Genomic DNA, 2065 nt, shown 5'->3' on the forward strand with positions numbered 1-2065 from the left:
CAGCAGCACCAAAGGCCCCTGCATTCGCGCAGCCCTAAAACCCGCGGGCTCAGGCCTGCTTCTGGAGCTGACCTGCTGCTGCTGCTGCTGCTGCTGTCGTGTTTATTGCAGTGGATTCTGCTGCTCTTCCCGCTCTTCTCTCCATTTGTTATGCTGAACGCCGCAGCACCAAAGGGAAATGCGGGACCGCTGCTTCTTCCACTTCTTGGCTCCTGGCTACTTTCTGCGTTGGCTGCTGCTGCTGCTGCTGCAGCTTCTGCTGCTGCTGCTGCTGCTTGCTGGAGAGCAGCATGCAGCTGCGCTCGCAGCAAGCCTTTCACGCCCACCAAGGGGCTGCTACCTCTCTTCCTTCATAGCCACGGGTAGACAGCAGCAGCAGCAGCACAGGGGCTGCAAGGAAGGCCCATCGTTTCTGAAGATTCCTGCTTCTGCTGCTGCTGCTGCTGCCGCTGTGAGGAGGCCAGCCCAGGGGTTGGGGGCCCGGCTGGTTCTGGTGGCAGCAGAGCAGCAGCAGCAGCAGCAGCGGCTTGTGCGCACGCGGGTTGCCGCTGCTCACATGGATGAGCCCGAGGATATGGAGGAGCTGCTGCAGCAAAGTTTGCTGCAGGAGCAGCAGGAAGAGAGAGAAGACCCCGCGGAAGTAGCAGCACGCAGCAGCAGCAGCAGCGAGGGCTTCTACGGCTTTGATGAGGGGGAGGAGGACTACCAGGAAGCTACGGAGAGGCTGCTGCCGGCCCGTTTCGCAGCAGCAGCAGACGAAGAAGCAGCAGCAGCAGCAGCAGCAGCAGAAGATCTGGGGGAGGCTGAGGCGCTCAGACAGAAGCAAGTGGGGGCCGCAGCAGACAGCACCGACGACGCAGCAGCAGCGGAGGCAGCAGCAGCAGCAGCAGCAGACGAACAGCAGGAATGGCTGCCTCCTTCGCAGACAGCAGCAGCAGCAGCGCGGCGGGCGGCGCTGCGCGCGCTGCAGCAGCAAGCAGCTGGGACAGCTAGCCACGCCTGGCTGCCCCCGCAGCTGCAGCAGCAACAGCAAGACTTGGAAGCAAGACATAAAAGAGAAGGACTTCCTCCCCCCAGGGCCCGCACAGTGGACCAGCTGCCGGTCAAGGCCCTGACCATTGGTCAAGACACCATTCTCTACCGCCAGGTGCGCAGAAGGCCTCTAGCTGCGGTGGACAGCTAGCTAGCTGGCCAGCTAGCTGGCTAGATGTCTAGCTGGTTGGCTAGCTAAGTAGCTAGCTAACTAGCTAGCTAGCTGGCTAGCTAGCTAGCTAGATATCTAGCTAGCTGGCTAGCTAATTGGTTGGCTGGCCAGCTAGCTAGCTAGCTGGCTAGTTAGCTGGCTGGCTAGCCGCGAACCTAGCCAGCTAGGTAGCCCGCTAGCTAGCCAGCTGGCTAGCCAGCCAGCTTGCCAGCTAGCCAGCCAGCTTGCCAGCTAGCCAGCCAGTAAGCTGGTTAGACAGCAGGTTCTAGCCAGCTAGCCTGCTAGCCAGCTAGCTAGCCAGTTAGCTAGCCGGCAACCTGGCCATATTGCCAAACAGCTAGCTAAACAGCCACCCAACTAGCTAGCTAGCTAGGTAGCTAGCTAGCTAGTTAGGGACGAAAGGTCGAGGAGGCGCAGAGAGACAGGGGGAGCAGCGGAGCAGCAAAATGAGAAGACAAAAGGAAGCAGAACAGAAGCAGCAAAGTTCTTGAATTAGTTTGTTGAGAGTTTTTGAACTAATTTGTCTGGACTTTTGAATTAATTTGTTGATACTTTCGAATTGGTTTGTCTCGACTTTTGAATTAATTTGTTGATACTTTTGAATTAATTTGTTGAGGCTTTTGAATTAATTTATCGAAATTTTAAAACTGATTTCTCGAGACTGTTATATTAATTGCTGCTCTTAGGCCCTCGACTCCACGCCGATGTTTATCGACTTGAAAACATTCGAGAAGATCAAAGCCCAGTGGGCAGACAACCCCGAAGAGCTCAAGAGACTCCAGAGAGGTGTCTTGCTGCTGCTGTTGCTGTTGCTGCTGCTATTGCTGTTGCTGTTGCTGTTGCTGCTGGCACCGAGGCCAT

General features: G+C 56.7%; 1 protein-coding gene across 1 annotated transcript; it reads left to right on the forward strand.

Annotated features, from left to right (window-relative positions):
• Window positions 1-178: 178 nt before the first annotated feature.
• ETH_00038035 (aldo/keto reductase family oxidoreductase, putative) lies at window positions 179-1183 on the forward strand (the record flags this gene model as incomplete). The annotated part of the gene is made up of 1 exon (XM_013374619.1): window positions 179-1183. One exon carries the CDS (start codon window positions 179-181, stop codon window positions 1181-1183), a length of 1005 nt encoding a protein of 334 aa, XP_013230073.1.
• Window positions 1184-2065: the final 882 nt, after the last annotated feature.

The sequence above is a fragment of the Eimeria tenella genome, genomic scaffold (assembly GCF_000499545.2).
Source record: "Eimeria tenella Houghton genomic scaffold, Eth_scaff2198, whole genome shotgun sequence".
In the NCBI taxonomy this organism is placed as follows: domain Eukaryota; phylum Apicomplexa; class Conoidasida; order Eucoccidiorida; family Eimeriidae; genus Eimeria; species Eimeria tenella.